At 42.6% G+C, this 19,774-nt stretch overlaps 1 protein-coding gene across 1 annotated transcript in view; it reads right to left on the reverse strand.

Moving 5' to 3' along the window:
- Positions 1-19,774, reverse strand: part of COL5A2 (collagen type V alpha 2 chain) — a 162,156-nt gene that overhangs the window by 20,581 nt on the left and 121,801 nt on the right. The window contains exons 24-38 of the mRNA XM_033168585.1: positions 17,864-17,971; positions 14,910-14,963; positions 13,250-13,348; positions 12,622-12,675; positions 10,049-10,147; positions 8,333-8,386; positions 8,156-8,209; positions 7,003-7,056; positions 5,453-5,506; positions 4,568-4,612; positions 2,712-2,810; positions 1,851-1,958; positions 1,683-1,736; positions 1,197-1,250; positions 1,030-1,083 (exon numbers count right to left, since the gene is read on the reverse strand). Of these exons, the coding sequence (XP_033024476.1) occupies positions 1,030-1,083; positions 1,197-1,250; positions 1,683-1,736; positions 1,851-1,958; positions 2,712-2,810; positions 4,568-4,612; positions 5,453-5,506; positions 7,003-7,056; positions 8,156-8,209; positions 8,333-8,386; positions 10,049-10,147; positions 12,622-12,675; positions 13,250-13,348; positions 14,910-14,963; positions 17,864-17,971 (1,044 nt within the window). The remainder of the gene's footprint in view (positions 1-1,029; positions 1,084-1,196; positions 1,251-1,682; positions 1,737-1,850; positions 1,959-2,711; positions 2,811-4,567; positions 4,613-5,452; positions 5,507-7,002; positions 7,057-8,155; positions 8,210-8,332; positions 8,387-10,048; positions 10,148-12,621; positions 12,676-13,249; positions 13,349-14,909; positions 14,964-17,863; positions 17,972-19,774) is intronic.

Consider the following 19,774-nt stretch of genomic DNA (forward strand, 5'->3'; position numbering starts at 1 on the left):
GTCAGGTCTGCGTTAGGGTTGCTCATGAGTAATCAGGCATGTGTCTCAACTGTCTTTTAATAGTTTATTGGTGCAGACTACTGATATTTACAGTGCAGAGAACGTGAAAACATGCCTGTCCTAGTCGCTCGCAGAATCCGGGAGTGCCGGTTTCCAGCTGCGACCCCAACATAAGAATTTCGGCACCCCAAAGCGCCGCCTCCCCTGTCTCCTTTTGACCCCTCTGCGCAACTGGGGCGACAGAAGTGGCGTGCTCCCCTCAGAGTGAAACTCATGAGGCGTGCTGGGGCTCTCAGCAGCATCTCCAAGCCCTTGCCTCACCTGGCTGTTTCCAGCCTGCCCCTCCTCACTGGAGGAGGTGCCACTCTTTCCGCTTGAGGAGGTCTCACTACTGAGGAGGTGTCTGGGCTTCCGGTACATCGACAAGACCTCCCGCCCTGCCAAAGGCGGTTCCCTGACAATTAGTTTCGTAAAAGAAGCTAATAGTACAGTTTTCGTCAATTTAGGAAAGAAGCCCAGAAAGCTATGCGCAAGCCTATATTTATTCCCTGTACTCAGGGACCAACCATGGTAATTGCCACAATGTCGGTCATTACCATATGCTGGAAGTAGGGATGACTTTTCAATGCCCAGAGTAATTACTTATTTTAGAACAAAGAGTTTTGTCATAGGACTAAAATAGCACGTGCATATTCACGTACATATAATTATTTAGTTAACAAATAATTTGGGGGTGGATTAATTGTAGAGGGAAATTGAGGGAACTCAAAATTATGGATGCAGAGAATCACAAGACTAAGAGAGATGCATAGTAAGGGGAAGTGAAACTTAACATGTTGAGAAAGCTTGGTCAAGTTAAATAGAAGAAACTAATTAAGTGTGGAGGCAGGGAATCCCGGGGCGAAAGAAGCAGCTAGAGAGTAACTAAGTAAGCAGGAGATAGCAGCAGGAGGAGAAGGTACTGGACCTTTGCAAGGAAAAACAAAAGCATAAGAAAAAAAGGGAATGTAAATACAGTTGTTCACTTACAGGATTTCCACGAGAGCCTGCAGGACCGACTAAACCTCGAGGGCCAGGTTCACCCTTTTTATATTAAAAAAAGAAGTACACAATATATTATTGCGCATAGTCTGGAATGGATAAAAAGAAATAGAATACGATAAAAGACATTGACGTGTTTACCAAAATCCTTTTACCTTTTCACCAGCGGGACCTGCGGGGCCACCTGGGCCTAATGGACCTGGGAGACCCTGTGGAATAATAAATAATAATAGTAAATATCCAGTAAAAGGAGCAAATTTTCAGAGTCCTGCATTTAAAGGAGGGTTTCCCAAACTCGGGGAAAGGACCTCAAGGGTCATCCGAGTTCAAGCCCCCACAATACAGGAATCTCCACGAGGTCATACATGCCAGGTGGCCATCTAGCCTCTGTTTAAAAACCTCCAAGGTTTGAACCCTGTAGTAGAATTGATTCTGGCACTATTCCTCCATCCTCAAAATCAACTCCAGTTTCTTAACTCCTGATATCAAACCGCACAGCTACGGTTTAGTGTGCATAGTTGTTGATTTCTCGTCACTAGGAATTCCCAATTGTATGAGCATCCAAAGAGGATTCTCGAGTACATCATTATGTTACCAGGGTGGGGGGTGGGAGAGATAAGAGAAACCAATAACTGACTCACTCTTGCGCCATCGTTGCCAGCTGTGCCTTCACTGCCTTTTTCTCCTATACTGCCCTAAGAAAAGCATAACGAAAATTCAAGTTATTTGCAATGCATGATAAGCAAGATGCAGGATCGTGGTCAGAAAACCAGTACTTGAAGGAGAAATAATGGGGGGGGGAGGCTTACCCTATCGCCTTTGGGACCAGGAGTTCCAGCAATACCTCTTTCTCCTGGCATACCCTGAAGACCTGGTGGCCCTTGATCCCCAGGAGTTCCAGAGGGGCCGGGATTCCCCTGTAGTGAATAAAGGAAACTGGGTCTTTTTTCTGTCATGAAATGGAAATTAAGAGGTCTTCTCATATCTATGGAAACTTACAGGGGTGATTTTCTGCTTAACGTTTTTGCAGGAAAATGGATGTCAACAATGCTCACGTTATTTTAAGCACTGGCAGAAAGATTATAATAATTATACAGTATCAGGTTTTGTAATAGAGATCTCTTGGTATAATGCAGTAGGAAAGGGAGGGTGATTTAAAAAAAAGTACTATGAAGGTACGGGTGGGAAGCCAACCTCTAAAGATATATTAAACTGGAAATTAATTTGAGATTTGTTAAATTTGTTGATCTGTTGTTGTTGTTGTTCTTTGGAAACTTTTCTTTTAAAGCACAGGCAACACAGGTGTACACAAAGAGCAAGTCGCCTTTTTTGTGGGCCAGTAAATTATAAACCTCTTTGCAAAGCAATGTCAGCTACCTTGGTTAGCTGTGCAACACGAAAGAATGCCCACATGATGTGGGCCACATCTGTACCAAGCTTAAGACAGGCAAGACTTCCACCATACCATTATATGAAAAGGATGCTTTAGATTGTCCCTTAATATTTAACTTTCCTGAGTGTTCTCAGCTTCCTTAGTCACCTACTAAAATTTGATAGGATCATCATTTGACTAGCATCTTCCTGGATTTTTCCAGAATGTAAGAAAATTGTTTTGGTCATGCTGGTTTGCCCTTAAGTCGGTTTTGAATAGGACACACACACAAAATTACCTTTGGACCATCAGGACCTTGACCTCCAGCCATTCCCTTTTCCCCCTGAAGACCAGATGCTCCTGGATTTCCTCTCTCACCTGGATTACCACGTTCACCCTGGAAATAGACATATTAAGCAATTATCTAGCGAATGTGGGTTTGTTGGCTGTAATGCTCATAATTTTTACAGGACAAGGAGACAGTGAATTCTGTAGACACTGGATATGAGTTGTACAAAAATAGAGTTTAAAGAATAATCCATCCGGCGCCCTCGACTTCTGGCGAGGGCGCCATTGTCGGCAGCTGGGAGTTGCCTCGGTCCCGAGACAACTCCGGTTTTCCCGGGGGGGGCAGGAGTCCCGCAACCACGCAGCGGGCTCCGGTAAGCCGCGGGAGGAGAGTCCCGCGGTCTGGGCTCTCCAGCGGGTCCCATTGCGGCGTCCTGTTCTCGGGATTCCCCCATAAGAGGGAGTCCCGAGTGAACGGGTAACGTCGCGGGGCTGTGGAGGCTGTCCCCATCCGGGAGAAACCAAGAGGCGGCCGCCGCCGACACTTGAGCGCCCCGTTCTTTCTCATTCGGATTAAAACAAGAAGAAACCCATAAACTGTAAGTACGGAGGTCAATTGCAGTTTAAAATTTGCTTAATTGGCTTTAGGGGAGAAACGTTAAAGAGGAAGTCTGTTTCTCCCCCCTGTGACAGAAGACAGTAACATTGTATCTGGCTGTTGCTACTTTTGGCTGATACAAGGTTTTTTTTTTTTTTTTTACTTTGAGTTGATCTATAAAGACCCCTTTTAGGGCTAGGCCTGCATTTTCCCTTCCACTCACTCCCTTGCTCAAGAAACAGGTTTCAGTTCCCTCACCTGTAAAAAGGCAATCGATAAGGGAAACGTGGTTTAGTACTATATATTTATTACAGAGCAGAAATGTTTCAGCTAACACTGCACATTTTATGCAAAGGCCTCATATGCCACACAAATGGTAAGTCAAAGAGTTCCTCACAACTGCCACAAGTTGCTGAAGTGTCATTACTAGTTGAAACTACGACACCAACACTGGGTCACAGAGAGTGGTTTGCTGCCACCTGATGTACTTTCATCTCTAAAGCTAAGAAGATCTAGGTCTAGCTAGTACCTGAATGGGAGATTAGCTTCGGAGTGCAGCCGCATGTGTGCTGCTTTGAGTTCCATGGAGGAAAAATGGTATAGAAATGTAACTAGCAGTGTAAACATATAGACCAGGGATCAGCAAACTTTTTCAGCAGGGGGCCGGTCCACTGTCCCTCAGACCTTGTGGGGGGCCAGACTATATTTTGAAAAAAAAATATGAATTCCTATTCCCCACAAATAACCCAGAGATGCATTTTAAATAAAAGCACACATTCTACTCATGTAAAAACACCAGACAGGCCCCACAAATAACCCAGAGATGCATTTTAAGTAAAAGGACACATTCTACTCATGTAAAAGCACGCTGATTCCCAGACCGTCCGCGGGCCACATTTAGAAGGCGATTTGGCCGCATACGGCCCCCAGGCTTAGTTTGGGGACCCCTGATATAGACATATAAACAAATAAAATACAAGAGTCATATTCAGACAATCATATTTCACTTTGACCTTCATGTGAATGACCAAACAAACTAGGAAGTATTCCATTAACTATAGTTTCCTTCAGGACTTTTTTTTCAGCTGGAAAAAACTAGCTCCAGCACCTCTCAGGTGGGCGCCATTGCCATTATAAGAGAACAAGTGGGGTGTTCATGGTGAGTTCCAGCACCTCTTTTTCTAGAAAAATAGCACTGGTTTACCTTTTTGGCTGAACCAAGAAACTATGGTTAACAGTTTCAGAACAAAAGTAAAAGCACAACTTACCCTTGGACCCAAAGGGCCTGTAACTCCAGGATCACCAGGAACACCCTATAAGAGGAGAGCAAATAAATCATTGCTGACTACTAAACAGAGAAGATCGAAGGAAACTTTTTCTTTCTATTCATCTTTATCAGGTTGACTATAAAAGCATTGTTCTGAAGTGAAGTTGTTCATGCTGAAAATATACCAGTCCAAAAAAGGATGAGGAATTGGTTCATATTGTAAACTCATGAGATATTGCACTACAACATGTGATGTGACAAAAGAATATTATAAAGCAACCTAACTTGTGAATGGCAAGTTAAAACATTGTTTGTTTTTGTTTTTTATTTATACTTTTCAAATTTATACATGTCATTAATTTTTCAATCCATTGAACATTTCAAAATTTGTCTTGTAGTAAGGTTAAAGCTTACTGGGCAATGATATATAATGAATTGAAAAGGATGTTCAAAATAACTTTTATTTTAAAAAAACAAAACAAAACAAAACCCAGAAGCTTTTCTTTTGGGAATTATAGGGACAGAACTACCTAAATTGTATAGAAATTTATTTAGGTATGCTACTACAGCTGCAAGAATGTTACTTGCCCAAAAATGGAAAGAAGCAGAAGTCCCAGCAAAGGAAGAACGGATACAAAAACTTATGGAATATGCAGAAATAGCGAAACTTACCAGAAGAGTAAGAAATCAAGATAACAAACTTTTTATAAAAGAATGGAAGTGGTTTATTGAATATTTGAAGATAAATTCTAAACAGATGAAAACATTAGCAGGTTTATTGTAATAACCTGCAGTTGTATAAGTGTCTATATTTACAGTAGATAATTAAATGTTAAATGAATTTGGAACCACAAGAAGAGGGGGAAGGAAGTTAAAACATAGTTACCTGATCACCTGGCTTTCCGCCCTCGCCTGGAGGACCTGGAGGACCAGGTAAGCCCTGTGGGGGAAATGAGCAGAAAGGTCACTGTACATCTAGGAAAACACAATGGAAGGACTGCCTCTGGTATTTTATATGGACTACAATAGGATAATGGTTTCCAGTTAGCTAAGTACTGCGGAACCCCTGGTTTTTCATAAACCAAGCCATGGACCCTCTGCTTTTGAATATGTTGACATCTTTTGTTATGCGAATGGTGCCCCATACCCTCCAACATGTCCCAGTGCAGAACCAGGATGTGTGTCTTCTGGGTCACACTCCTGCCTGAGTTACATGACCCACATGATCTCACACGAGACGCGCATCCTCATGATTGTGTGTGTTTTGAGGCGAGAGCACGGCCCCTCAAAATGAGGTGTCTTGGATAGTTGACGGGTATGTACCTGGGTGGGTTACATAAGACCCCTTGGGGTCCGTGGACCACCAGTTGGAAACGACTGCAACAGAGCAATCGTGGGTAACCTGAGAAAAGAAATGTACTTGCATCCCGTAATGGTGATATAGGATATCAGCCCCACTGCATATTTAAACTGAAAAATGTAATGGATTGTTCCACTTTTGGTAAAGTACCTCCTCTTCACAGGATATGAAAGTTGACATTTTTTTTATGATAGGGCTGCAAAACATTATCAGTTTAATAATTTTTCAACTCAGGGGTGGGGAACCACTTTCATCCGGAGCACTGGACAGGTGGATGGGGCTGTCTACATGCCAAACACTTGATATTATATGATGTCAGGTAGGTACAATCACATCCAAAAAAACAGCAATAGTTGCTTTCGGTGCAAATAAGGAACAATAAGGAGCATACTCTAAGACTTCCTATTGTTCCTTTGCAATGGCATCTTTTCCTGCCCCGTGCCTGACGTCATACGATGTCAGGTGAATGGCAGGTGGCACAGCCAGCCCGAAGTAGCCATACAGGCCAAATTGGGAGGCCTGTTGATCCCAATTTGGCTCACGGACTAGAGATTCCCATCAGTGAGTGTCAATTTTAATCAACCAGGACAAATTACAATCCGTAAGAGCATACTGGTTTGAGGCTAGGTTGCATCTGGTGTGTAAATCTGAGAAAGAATGAAAATGCAATGAAAGAGGACCTTCCATTGTTTTAATTGTTTTAATTCATTGTCAACCCTCCTAAAAAGGTCCCGAGTGGGATTGTAGCCACCTTCCTTCCCATGTCCCATTGCAATATCCATGATTAGTTGAGAGCCCTTCTAGTTCCATCCCAAGTAGATCTAATGAAGACACCAACAGAAGCGTTCTCCAGGCTAACTTCTCTGCTGTGAATATTGCCACTATTAGGTATTTCTCAATTACATGATACGTTTGCACTACACTGACCATGACTAGGGTTAAGAAAGCATGGAGTGCTTTACGAACATGGTTTTTGTTTTTGTTTTTAGTCGATATTTCATTATTTTATTTAATGTCGTGTGCACTCAAAGGCCCTTCGGTAGGTTAAATTGATAATAAATTTGATAAATACTCACCTGGAAACCTGTAGGACCCGGGGGACCTTGTTCCCCTCTTTCTCCTGCTAGTCCCTAAAAAGAAACAAACAATTGTATTCTTTACTAAAATAGTAGGGAAGTTTAAGTGGATCATGTTTAACCAATCCCGCTACCCTTGTATGAAAACCACTGCAGCTATTCATCCAGAACATGGCAAGATTTCACCTCTAGGAACATGGGCGTAGCCAGGATTTTTGTTAAGGGGGCAAGCTTTTGTTAGGGGGGCAAAACCTCAGATTTGTATTGATTTGGGGGGCAGCTTCCCCCGTTCGCCCCCTTGGCTATGCCCATGTCTCATAATGAGATGTCAAGGCTGCAGAGTTAACCCAATTCTTCTGCCCCCCCCCCATTAAAATGTTTTCACATGTGTGTGTTTGTGTGTGTACGTAAAGCTACTCAGCACCAAAACTCTTGGACCTATTTGACTGTAATTTGGCAGGCTTCACCCATCCAGGAGAGGCAACTGGGTTTGAAAACACCATCAAAGGCTGTCAGAAAGAAAATAAAAAAATCCCGTAATAGTGAAAGGGAAGGCACAGAGACTCATCCCCCCCCCCAAACTGGGATTTGGACCAGACTCAAACTGGGCAGCCTCCAAAGGGTTAAAGACAAAATCGGTCAGTTTTTCAAAGCATCAAATTGGGCTCCAAACTTAATCTTGTGGTCTGCAGGCAACTCTAAAATATATTGCTTAAGTGTCAGTAGTCAATAGCAGGAAGAGAATAAGACACCTGCTCTTCTAATTTTGACAATGTTACAAGAGGGAGAGAAACTGGAAAGATTCCCCCAGTGATATTTTTAACATCTTGTATATCTGCAATCATTGTCTTCCACCTGCTCATACAACAGTCCTATGCCTCTTGGTCTTCCTTCCACCCTATGTCACATTTTGACATATGTCTGTATTCATGAATGTCCCATCCCATCATCCTTCCAATAGACATATATTTTTAAAAAAACACAAATGTATCAGAGAATTGGACATATACATTTGTGTGGACAAATAGCTCAAATTATAGTCTCCAAAGTAGAAAATTCATAGCATGACCAATATTTTCACTTCGGGGGAGCATTCGTGCCAAACAATGGATACCAGAATAATTTAGTCATATAGCTTTGCTTGGAAACTTACAGGTGGACCAACGGGACCAGCAGGGCCAACTTCACCATCTTTTCCGGGAGCTCCCTAAAATAATATAATAAAAGAATACTGATTTGGCGAACACATATGCATATGTGTCTGTGGCAAAGTGAAAGGTTGTTGCATTTAGACAATGGAAAATACTAAAAGAAAAATAATAATACTTACTCTCTGCCCTGGGACACCAGCATTGCCTGCTTCTCCAGGTTTTCCAGGGTCTCCCTAATTTGCAAAAAAAAAAGGGGGGGTATAGTATTTATGTTTGTATTGTTGTAAGTCAAAATGTAGCCAGCTTGATATATCAGTGTAAACTATTAAGACACTAGCAGCACGTACACAGCACTGCTCAGGGATAGATGGATGGGTGGTCCATGTCTGGATAGCTCAGTTGGTTACAGCGTGGTGCTGATAACGTCATGGTTGCAGCTTCAATCCCCATATGGGACAGCTGCAAATCCCTGCATTGCAGGGGGTTGGACCAGATGATCCTCAGGGTCCCTTCCAACTCTACAGTTCTATGATTCTATAGATACATGTTGGGATTTATAAATGGATAATGGAATTTGTTGGTTTTTAGGGCCGTACATGGCTCCCATCCAGCGACCTGATGCTGGTCAACCAGGGAAACACTCAACCAGGATCCAGCCCCAGTTTTTTAAACCCTAGGGGGCAGCAGCATGAGATGCTATGTTCCCCACCCCTGCAACCACCCTCTGCAGAGAGGAGGGCTACATTCTGCTGGGTTCTGCTCTGCCAACATGTTCCCTGGACAGAACACAATGGCAAAGCAGACTCCTACAGGCAACAGGATTGCACCCTCGGTGAGCTGCTCCTGCACTGCTGCTGCATGTGCTTGGCAGCTGTGCAATGCTTGCTTGTCCTTCCATCTTGGCCCTTCCACTCTCCCACAGCATTGCCTCCAATATGTCTCATGGCCCAGTGAGGTTCCGGTGCCAGCCATCCCCACTGATGACAACTCCACCGGCTCCCACTCCATGACTGCTGCTTACCAAGCTGCCTTCAGTGCAGTTTGGAACAGTTTGGTCCATCAAATCCCATTTCTCCATCTCAGGAACCATCATGCCAAATCATGGACACTGTTAGGATTCTTTTCCAGTGCTTGCAGTCATGGGATTGTTGTTGTTGTTTTTATCACATGACGGTGTATGTTCTCATTCCACAATGTGGGAAGTGATGGAGACAGGATGTTCGTAACCATCCTCTGCTAACAGGTCAAGACTATCATGAGACCTACTCACCCACTGTCATGTAATGAGAGCATTAGGCTTATGCTCAAAATTGCTGCAGAGGAGAACACAGCATTTTCTGCTGGGGCCCTGGGTGAGTCAATTTATATGCTACCACCTGATGGAGTACAGGTAAAGAAGGGATTGGTTTGTGCTCTCACGAAATCCCTGTATGGTCTCAAACAGAGTGCCCAGTGTTGGAACTCTAAACTAACAAATACATTGTTTTATCTAGGTTTTCACCAAGGCAAAGCAGATCCATGTGTATTTGTCAAATATCTGCAGAGGGGTTCCAATTAGTGTAGTTTGGAACATTTCAATCCATCATCTTGATTTGAAATGAAACTGACCTTTCCCGAACATACACCACAATCTGCCCCTTGGTGTGGGAAATGGTTGTGCCAAATTTGTCAGTGTTATATCCGGAGGTGTCTAAACCAGAGCAGTCTGGAATATTTTTGTTCACTATCGTGATTCAAAATGGCGTCCAAATGTACCCAAACATAGATGGAAGCCAGCTCCTTCATCTTGATAACTGTGATGACAAGTTTGGCAATGGTCTCTCTAGAGGTGTTATAGACAATCATCAGACAAACCACTTTCCAAAATACCTTGTAGATAAAGAAATAATACGTACACTACTGCCTTTTGGCCCAGGGAGACCCATGCTGCCTGGCTGGCCTCGAATTCCTATTGGACCTGCTGGGCCTGGTCGGCCATCTTCTCCTGGAGCACCCTGCAAAACAAAACAAAAACAAACAAAACCCCCAAGCATTTAATGCTGAAATATTATTATTATTATTTTAATTAAAGATTTTTCTTGGTTTACAAAGTGTGCGTAATGTCTCTCGTATTTTCCCATAAAACATTTTTACAGATCAATTTTGGTTGTTGAGACATTAGGGAGAGAAGGGGGAAGGATGTGGGTGGGATAGGGGGAGGGTGGGGTGGGGAGATGATGTTTCTATTTTCCTTAATATATGTAGGATTTGGTATCAGCGTCCAGTTTCTTCCCTTAAAGACAGCCATGTGCACATTGCATTCGGAACCATTGCACAAACCACTGCAGAGCCTTTAAGGAATGAGGAAGACAGAAAAATGCAAAGAATCTGAAACTAATAACTTCTTTAATGCAAGCCATGCAATTGATAAGGAAAGGGAAGATAACGTTTTCATAACATAGACTATAAAACAGGGATGCAGGAAAACTGTGGGTCTCCAGAAGAGTAGTTGTGTTTGGGGAAATTATTCCCATATTCTTCACAGTAGTTGTTGTTGGACCAATTCCCCATTAGCCCCATGAGCTGAGAAGGCATATGGATTTTGTAGATTGAATTCTGTAGTTTGCATTTCTGATTTCACATGCAGATGCCATAGCAATGTAATTTAAATCATAGCAGTTTCGAGCGTTAAGGGGGGGGGAACAGTTGTGAGTTCCAACATTATATTCTGGTTGAATAAAAAAAAATCAAAGTTTAATTCACACAACGCAATCCTACTTCATTTTTAGTTGCTGCATTTGATGAGACATATGTGCACGTAAGTGCATGTATTAGACTGCAGCCGCAGTGTGTAACTATCTGCTTTCATTAAATCCATCTGTGGTCAGTATTCAGTAGGCTATCCCATTCAGTATTTAGAGTGTTATAACTAAATTCTTCAGCAGAAGCACTGCAATTTCAAACTGAAGGGTGCATTGCAGAGGGTTGGTCTAAATGACTCTTGCTGTACTTTCCAACTACAGTGGTACCTCGGGTTAAGAACTTAATTCACTCCAGAGGTCTGTTCTTAACCTCAAACTGTTCTTAACCTGAGGTACCACTTTAGCCCAAAGGTAAAAGACTTCTGGGAAAAGATTTATAATGAAATGAAGAAGGGGGTTGAAAAACACATTTAAAAAGAAACCAAAAGCCTTTTTACTGGGCATCCTAGGCCATGAAATTCCAAAATGTGATAGAACTTTATTTATGTATGCCACAACAGCAGCTAGAATTTTGATAGCTAAAAACTGGAAGATGGAAGTAATTCCAACGATGAAAATGATGGACTATATAGAGCTCGCAGAGATGACCAGGAAACTTCATGACCAGAGGGACAACGCGGTGGAAGAAGAATGGAAGAAATTTAAATTGTATTAAAAAAATTATTGTATGATTGATAATTAGTTATAATTTGGAAGAAAAGTTAGACTGTAGACATAGAGTTAGGTTAAGTGTTCAAGATAGATGAAATATGAGTTAAGATAACAGTTAAGATTAATTAAGTGGGTAATTTTTATAGTAAATAAGGTTTTGCAAGATGTTTAGAAATTACTAAAGATGATAGACAAGGAACGCAGGAAGAGGAGATAGGAAGAAGTCAACATACAATGTGAAGGACAGTTATTAGTGATAATAAATGAGATTTTTTGTTTTTTATTGTAGGTTTGTTTTTATTGTAGGTATGTTTTTATTGTAGGTTTGTTTGTAAATAATTGCATTGTTGTGTTTAAGTTTGATTATGTTGTAGTTGTTTTTGTTTTATAAAATTTAATAAATATATTTTTAAAAAGACATTGTCAGCATCAAAATGCAAGCTCATATTTTCCCTGATCAACCTGCATTTACGCTTTCTACAAAAAGCCCAGCGAGCTTTTTAAAAGCCATGACAACAGCCCACCACCTGCGGCCTACAAACTTTTTGCAATATCTGAATGACCCAACTGCAATATTATGCCCCCATCTGGAAGCAACCTTAGACTGACAACTTTAGCCAGCATATTCCCTGTGTAAAATTATTTATTTATTTCCACCTCACCCATCTGGCTGGGTTTCCCCAGCAACTCGGGGTGGCATCCAACAAAAGATTAAAAATACATTAAAACACCAGTTATTAAAAACTTCCCTAAACAGGGCTGCCTTAAGATATCTTCTAAATGTCATATAGTTGTTTATTTCTTTGACATCTGATGGGAGGGCGTTCCACAGGGAGGGCGTCACTGCCGAGAAGGCCCTCTGCCTGGTTCCCTGTAACCTCACTTCTCGCAGTGAAGGAACCGCCAGAAGGCCCTCGGAGCCGGACCTCAGTGTCTGGGCTGAATGATGGGGGTGGAGACGCTCCTTCAGGTATACTGGGCAGAGACCGCTTAGAGCTATAAAGGTGTGAAACAAGAGGAAGTCCAGAGCACAGTCTACCAACTCCCACCCCGTAGAGATGTCTAAATGTACTTACCAAGGGTCCAGATTTTCCTTCTGGACCTGAAACACCTGGATTCCCTGTAAGACCCTATAAAAGGAAGATATTACAAAACAGCGTCCATTTTAGCACTTGACTGCCAAATCAGCTCCAAGTCACATATATTCATAAGGCATATTTAGACATTTTCATAATACAGGAGGCAACCATTTCATGCAGGGGTTCTATTTCCAGCCCCCATTGTGCTCTGCCTCTCCCTGCCCTTGCTCTGCCCCCTTCTACCCCTTTCCGCCTTTTTTCTGGGTCCAAAAGGACCCTCACGCCGTCAATTGTGCATCAGTTGGATGCATCTGAAAAGGTCACCACCTGTATTATCACATTATTTTAGCTATGGCCGTCACCATATTGAGCTATAAAAAAAGACTAACCTTTACAAAGCCCTCCACAGAATTCCACAGACTGAAGAAATCTATACGTCTATCTCTATATGATGTTCGGAATTCTCCCACTAAAACTTATTTTACGTTACCAGCCAATGAAATGCCTAGCAGATTTTACCAGCAGAGAATGTTGGTGTGCCCTCTCAAATCAGTCTAAGCTTTAGACTTCCCGAACTGACCATTCACCTCTGTCCATTGGAAATGAGACAAACGAGTTCCCTTACCCTGGCACCTGGGAGGCCTGGCTCTCCTGTGCGACCGGGATCACCTTGACTTCCTTTAGGACCAGAAGCTCCTGCAGGACCACGTTCTCCTTGAGCACCCTGCAAGGGAAAGCCAAGTCACGTTAGTCAGCGGCAGACATAATTAAAGGGAGTGTGAGTGTGTGTACCACAGGATTTTATTTCTGAGAGGTATTTTACAAAGCCAGTCCAGAATTCATTTAAAATTGATTTGTTTTCCTCAGAAATCCAGTGAAAAAGCAGACTAAAAGTATTCTCAAGCATAAACAAATACCTATGCACCCTAACATGTGCCCTATTAGCAACATAGGAGTTTGTGCAAATGGAGATCTGCTGAGAAGGGACAAATAACTGTACAGTTGTACCTTGGATCCTGAATGCCTTGGTACTCAGACATTTTGGCTCCCGAACGCCGCAAACCCGGAAATGAGTGTTCCGGTTTGCGAACGTTCTTTGGAACCCGAATGTCCGACAAGGGCTTTTGCAGCTTCCGATTGGCTGCAGGATCTTCCTGGAACAGATTCTGTTTGACTTATAATATACGACTGTATATATGTCAAAGAAGTCTGCTTACCCTTAAAGATCTGGCGGTGTTGCGGCCCAGCACACCTCTCCCTGTGCCAGAGGTGATGAGCATCCCAGGGGGGCAGGGCGGCGATATTACCTGCCCTCAGGGATGACACATGTGGCTGACCGTACCCACCACACCCCCTTCCTCTGCCAGTGCCTTGTGCAGTCTGATGTGGTGCAACTGTGGGGGTTTCCCAGTCAGCAAGGAGCCAAACGGTCTTCCACGCTGGCCAGGAAGCCGGATGCAAGCCTGCCTGCAAACTGGCCAATCATGGGTGGGCTAGGACACAGGCTCTTCCCGAGGGGTGGGACCAACTGAGCCTACAGGTTTCACTTGAGTCCGCTCCTTGGATATATAAGGTGACCTGCCTCCTCCTCTGCAGAATGTTCCTCATTGGGTCCCCCCACACACACACACCTTCCCTTATCAATTGGTGTTGTGCTTGTCCTTTCTATAGACATTGTCGATTACCATATTTGGGGCCGAACAGGAATTTTCCAACACACCAATTGGCCATGTCTGATGGTTTTGCCTACCTCATAGCAACAGTCATAAGTTTGGTGGTTTAGGCATAGGGTAAGCCTTAGTCTTGGTCGGAGGGGAGGTTGTAGCCTCTGCCTGCCCCTCCTCAGCTCAGGGGTATCCCGTTAAAGGGATCCAGAAGGAGTTGCTTCTGTCCAGACATCCAGATGGCGGCTAGGCCATAGCACTCCTCAAGTGAGTGACGCCATGGGAGTTTTCCTATTTGATATATGTCATAGGACCTCCATGTCATCAGGTTGACCTCAAGAGGTAGGTGTACTTCCAGTAAATATGCTGGATATCAACGGGTTTACCCAATGCCTGTGCCAAACCTCTGACATCTGCAATCAATAAATTTGTGGCCTGGGTTGATCCAAACCGTTGCTGTGTGTCATTTCTTTGGATATGGGACAGCAGGTGGCTGCGACACCAGGGTATGTAATTCCACCATGATAATCCAGCATTTCTACTGAACCTACATCCCATTATTAAGTGCCTTAATCTGCTTACTTCACTTAGTAATATGAACGGTTTTTCATGCCAACTTACCTTTGGTCCCGGCAAGCCATCAGAACCTGGAAAGCCACGATTTCCGGGAGGACCCTACGGAATCAAAGACATGCCATTTATTTTTTAAGAAAGGGATTAAATATATAGACATTGCTTGCAAATGTTTATTGCTGTAAACCGCTTTGAGATTTTCCTTAAAAAGATAAAGCGGTATAGAAATTTAAAAAATAATAATAATATAAGAATATCAAAACTGCAGGTTGCACAAAATGTAGAACACAGATCATTTGTAATTTGGCAATTGCAAAGGTCCATGGCGATTTCTCCAAAAATTAATTACACTTTTAAAAAACATATTACATATTCATGTTTGTAATCCTATCAGAAGACTGTTATTCTCCCCTTCCCCATTTCTTGCATGTATACATAATTTTATGCAGGCATTCTGTGAGATTAGATCTGCCTAACACAGGAGATGGTGGGAGTGCCCAACAAAGTTTGAATTTAGTAAGTGGCCAATGAGAGCCTTGGAGGGTGAGAAGCCTAGGTGGCAGACCAGAGTGAACAAGTCTTCCCTCTGGTCCACTGCTGGAGGATTTAAGCCAGCTGCGCCTTGGGCTCAGTAACATCAGAGACTCTGTTAAATGTGTTGTGGGGAGAGAGGTTATTGGTTTCTTTGGGGGGAGGGCTGTTCTTGTTCTTAATATGTATTCTGTGATTTTTGTCTTGCACTTTTATGTTGTGGACTGCCCTATGGATGAATGGCGGTACACAAATTTTAACAACAACCACAACTGGATTTAATAGACAGTATGAGGCCAAACAAGACAAGGAAATCTGGTCACAAAATAGTACATGATACCATTTTTCACCATGCCTACGATATTTCAATTGAATTATATTAATGCCAATGAAATATATAAATTCAGAAAGTCTACTAGTGCTTAAACCATGAAGCAAATATGCATGCCATAGATTTTTTTTAAAAAAAAAAAACAATTACATCACATAGTATATTTGACTAAATAAAAATAAAAAATAAAAACTATTTCAAGCTCATTCTTGCCCAATAAAAATAAAAGGAACAGGACAAGACCTCTTTGGCCATTTCGGTAAAACATGTTTCAAAGAAAATGACAATTTTCTCAGGCTTATCTTTATCTATCTGGCACCATTTGAGAAAACTGAGAACTTTATCCCCAACTCTCTTCAAGAGAATAGGCAATAAAAAAATTATTTGATTTGGTGTAGTCCTAAATCTCCTTTATCTGCCTGTGCTTTTTTTGTGGGAGACAGAATTGCTTTCCTGTTCTGAAATTGTGTTTCATGTTTGCTGACAGACTAAGTGTTTCACTGTAGGAAACCAAGTGCCAGAAATCTATGGACAGAATATCTTTTAGTATAATCAACAGCAGAGCATATGCTACCGACACCCAGGACAGGGGAGCAGGGCACGCCCCTAAAGGGGACAGGATGCAGAGGGAACCCACTGCACCCCAGGGGTCACACTTGACCCAGGGGTGGAGCTGCAGCCAGGCATCGTCGTGCAACACTGCCCAGCTGAGGCAAGAGTGGCAAATTTGCCACCAACTCTTAGGCTTGACCCAGGGGTGGAGTTGTGCAGTGTCATCCCTCCCAAAAGTGCCACTCAGGATGGTCCACCCTCCCACCCCCTAGCTCCCCCTAAAAGTCAGATAGTTGTTTATTTTCTTGACATCTGATGGGAGGGTGTTCCATAGGGAGAGCGTCACTACCGAGAAGGCCCTCTGCCTGCTTCCGTGTAACCTCACTTCTCACAGTGAGGGAACCGCCAGAAGGCCCTTGGAGCTGGACCTCAGTGTCTGGGCTGAACGATGGGGGTGGAGATGCTCCTTTGGGTATACTGAGCCGAGGCCATTTAGAGCTTTAAAGGTCAGCACCAACATTTTTGAATTGTGCTCAGAAACGTACTGAGAGCCAATGTAGGTCTTTCAGGACCGGTGTTATTGTTGGGAGATTCATTCCCATGTGCAGTCATGGGTTTGTTGTTTATCACATGACTGGGTATGTGTTTTCATTCCACAGAGTGGGAAGTGCGAAGTGACGGAAGACAGGATGTTTGTCTTACTGTGTTCCCTAAAGTAGGACTATTGTCCTTTGTTCTTTCTCTTTGCTGTCTGATGCTAGAGAGAGGGAGCCATGTTGAAGTGTTCCGACTGTGTATATATGTAATAAAGTAGGTTAGCCAACATGCTGGTTGCTGTGGTCTGTTACGCAACTGCGCAAAACTCTGCGGGTGCCTAAGAGTGTGTTGATGTACTCCCACATCGATCACTATGAGGTCCGGGGGCTGAAGAAGCTGAGAAGCTCCCGCTCGCCCAGGAAGAAGGGAGCATGCCAGTCGGGAATGTGTCTCTGCCAGGGTCCTACTTGTGAATAGAGGCCGTTTCCTGACAGTTATATGGTTCCAGCGGCCACTCCCAGTCACCAGCCTAGCTGCCGCTTTCTGGATTAGTTGTAGTTTCCAGGTCACCTTCAAAGGTAGCCCCACGTAGAGCCCATTGCGGTAATCCATGCAGGTGATAACCAGAGCATGCACCACTCTGGCGAGACAGTCTGCTGGCATGTAGGGTCTCAGCCTGCATACCAGATGGAGCTGGTAGACAGCTGCCCTGGACACAGAATTGACCTGTGCCTCCATGGACAGCTGTGAGTCCAAAATGACTCCCAGGCTGCACACCTGGTCCCTCAGGGGCACAGTTACCCCATTCAGGACCATGGAGTCCTCCACATCCACCTGCCTTGTCAAGATTCAACCTCAATCTGTTAGCCACCATCCATCCTCCAACCGCCTCCAGAAACAGGACATTCAAATTGACAGTTATTGCATTTTACGACAGTATTTATAAAATGTGGATATAAAATGTGCCTCGGGAACAAAAAGAAACCTGCCTGGAACTTTCTTTTGAACAGAACCTAGGCAAAACTACTTAGGTCTCCCCCCCCTTCCTTACCCTTTCTCCCAAAGGTCCAGGAGGGCCAACTGACCCTGGGTCACCACGAGGACCTCTTTTCCCTTCTTCACCAACGGGGCCAATTGGACCCTGAGGGCCGTGTGGACCCTAGAGGAGAAGAAAAATCCATTTTTAAAGACATGCAAGTACCCATGATTCATTCATATAATCAGGCACACAAAGACAAACATTCATTTCCAACACGACAGATAGCCACGGCTGTATGTTTAAAACGCTGTGTTTCCTTTTCCGTTTCAGCAGCAGAAACTAATGTTTCACGAAGAAGGATGCCTGAATGGACTGATTTTCTATAATAATCCCTTACAGTTGGTTGCTTGCTTGCTTGCATAAATTCTAATGTTCCAGCAGTTCTGGAACACAGGCCAAACAGCATTAGAGGGAATTAATTCTATAATTACTCATAATTCTATCATTACTAATTGTGTGATATATTCATAAACCTTCCTTTTAGAACAAAATTGTGTTTCTGTATACACAAGCTAAATGAATAATGTGCATTTTCAAAACTCAGCTGTAAACACGGGAAGCAAATTCCTAAACAACACAACAATCATTTATCTACAGAACGATTTCACCTACGTTGGTTTGGAGGTTAACTTTGATATTAAAGCAGTGTTTCAGAGAATCTACATGCAACTGGCAGTGAATAGAATCAGGTAGGTAGCCGTGTTGGTCTGACGCAAGGGGGGGGGGGTTGTCCAGTAGCACCTTCCAGGCCAACTAAGTTTGTTCTGGGTATAAGTTTTCGTGTGCATGCACACTTCTTGGGATACCTGAAGCGTGCATGCACACAAAAGCTTATACCCAGAACAAACTTAGTTGATATTGAAGGTGCTACTGGACAAGTGAATAGAATGTTAGGATTAGACCAGTGAGACAGGAGTTCAAATCCCTGATCACAATGACCACAAAGATCTCATGTAGTCTTGGTCAAGCCACTATCAACCAGTCAAACTGACTTCACAAGAGATAATAACTTAGGTTGAACCCCACCCCCACCCCATATATGCTGTTTTCAGTTCCTTGGAAAAAGAGGAGGATACAAATGTGGTTGGTTAGGTAAGTAGGTAGGTATTTGGGATTTTTTTAAAAAAAGTACACTGTCCTAAGTATCACCATTGCCTCCAGCTTGGAGAATAATCATCCAACACATCTGACACGAACACTAGCCAAAATCAGGGGTCCCACAAATGCTACTGCTGGTCATTTTTCATTTGCTCAAATACAGCTGCAACACGTGGCTAATGAATATAGTAAATGTGTTAGTAGTAGAATGTCATCCAAAATTTACAATTCATCAACTTCAATATAATATAATATAATATAATATAATATAATATAATATAATATAATATAATATAATATAATATAATATAATATAATATAATACAATACTATACTATACTATACTATACTATACTATACTATACTATACTATATTATATTATATTTATATTAATATTAATATTTTTTATTATATATACACACACACACACAGTATCAGTCCATAACCAAGAAGAATGGAGCTCTGGTTAGTGAGCTCTGATCCACAAGTATTACATTTACCTGTATGGATAGTCTATCTAAAACTATTTGCTGACAAAGATTCATCTTCGTAACAGTTGATTCAATCCAGATATACTGTCTTGGACATCATCCACTGAATGGCGTTGTTGTGTTCCCCGTCAGCAATTCATTTGATTGACTACTTCTATATTATGGACTGGTATATATATTATTTTGAAGTTGATGAATTGTAAATTTTGGATGAAATTCTACTAATAATAATAACACATTTATTATATTCATTAGCCACTTGTTGCGGCTGTTTTTGAGCAGATTATTCTGTATTGCAGCACAGGGGTTTGTTTTGATCATTTTTCATTGACC

The sequence above is a fragment of the Lacerta agilis genome, chromosome 1 (assembly GCF_009819535.1).
Source record: "Lacerta agilis isolate rLacAgi1 chromosome 1, rLacAgi1.pri, whole genome shotgun sequence".
NCBI lineage: Eukaryota > Metazoa > Chordata > Lepidosauria > Squamata > Lacertidae > Lacerta > Lacerta agilis.